General features: G+C 44.4%; 1 protein-coding gene across 1 annotated transcript in view; it reads left to right on the top strand.

The window, feature by feature from the left end:
• The window catches only part of LOC131879872 (uncharacterized), a 24826-nt gene that overhangs the window by 11373 nt on the left and 11835 nt on the right, over window positions 1–1618 (top strand). The window contains exons 5-6 of the mRNA XM_059226336.1: window positions 533–854; window positions 1142–1206. Of these exons, the coding sequence (XP_059082319.1) occupies window positions 533–854; window positions 1142–1206 (387 nt within the window). The remainder of the gene's footprint in view (window positions 1–532; window positions 855–1141; window positions 1207–1618) is intronic.

Raw genomic sequence — 1618 nt, 5'->3', positions numbered from 1 at the left:
AACAAAAAAAACTAATATCTGGAAATTGGAATTCAGGTCAGTGCAATGCTATAGTATGTGGATAAGGTTGGGTGGTCGGTATACATAGATAGAAGAAAGCAAGGCAACGATTTCTCATTACTCAGTGAACACGAGGGAAAGAGGTCATTCCATGCATTCCTAAGCCATGAAACCTTTCGGTTTTTGCCCTTAGGGAAATTCTATTATCAGATTTGAACACATTCCAGAATTTGCCCTGCCGGCAAAAATTCCGACCAGGTCCTTTTCTGAATTAAGAATATCGATTTTCCTTAATGATAGTGACAGAAAGACCTCTTTGGCTCTCTGAGGTCGTCGGTGACATCTTAAAAGTCGTCATCATATGTTCAAAAGCATTTGAAATCTGCGAAACTTTGGACGAATCGTCATACATCTGAAAAGAAGAAATATGTAGTGTTCAAATGTCGTGGGGCACACTCTATCTGGCGACCTTGCATTGTGGTATGCCGTGAGCCTTCTGTGTATGAAACCTGATTGGTTCTCTATCTTGCAGTTTTGACTGAATTTGAGGAATGCGGCCTTCCTTCTTGGATGACCGTTCATCGATCCTGGAAGTCATTGGATCATCGAATGCGACTCGAATTCCTCGATGGCAATTCTCGGAGGATGAGAATCTTCTTGGATGGCCAGGAAGGGGAAATGCAATGTCATGATATATTCAGTTTGGACCTTCCGACCCTCAGGACCAACGCAGAGTCAGGCTTGGGTGTGAGCGGTGCTTCCAAAGGAGGGCAGGACCCAAGACCAAGAGGCCCACCGTCGTTCCCGGGACAAGACAATCAGATGGCTGTGATATTAAGGCATAAGATGGGATGGTAAGGATTTGTGGGCAAACTTACATTTACGACCTTACTAAATCACCTTCACTTCTGCCACTGTGAGAAGAGGGAACAAAGAGCGTCAGTAAATTATATTTGTCACCACCAACGTTCTCTGGGCAGGAATGTCAATTTGGCCAAGAGCCTTTTAGCACGTTTGACCTAAACCTAACATTGGGATCGTGCAGTTCTTCGTTTATCTTCAAAGAGGACGAACTGATCAACCCAAAAGGCTCTAGAGGTCTTGAGTGCTTGTGCTAATGCTGTTGTTTTTGTACTTTTAGTTCAATGGGCTTCACTTGTCTACACCTTGAGCGCAAGCATTCCAATGTGATTTTCTTCCAAATGGGTGAGTTGGCCAAAGATCTCGAATCTGAAGAAAATGTGTTTTTTCCATCTCCAGCAGAATAGCAGTGGTAGTAGCAGTAAAAGAGACCAAACAAATAGATGACTCAGCACTCGATCAGCCATTTAGCAATGGTTTCCAGCGGCGCGAGTGGAGGTCAAAATTTGAATTTATACAACCTTCCCAATTTTCTGGCAGTTTACTTGCGCCGCTTGTGTGCCACCAAAAGGTGGGCTCTCCCTTGTCTGTTGAAGTAGAATAGATTGTGAGAGATTCACTTGTAATAGAGGATCCCTCCTTAGGCGTGCTGACAGCTGGATATCAATCTCTTGCAGATGAATGAGGTTAGACATAATGAGGGATCCCGCCCTCATGTAGGGCGATTTCAAAAGGTCTGTTTGAGGGGGGGGGAGGG

This window comes from Tigriopus californicus, chromosome 4, assembly GCF_007210705.1.
Source record: "Tigriopus californicus strain San Diego chromosome 4, Tcal_SD_v2.1, whole genome shotgun sequence".
NCBI lineage: Eukaryota > Metazoa > Arthropoda > Copepoda > Harpacticoida > Harpacticidae > Tigriopus > Tigriopus californicus.
This window is presented reverse-complemented; position numbering and strand designations above follow the sequence as displayed.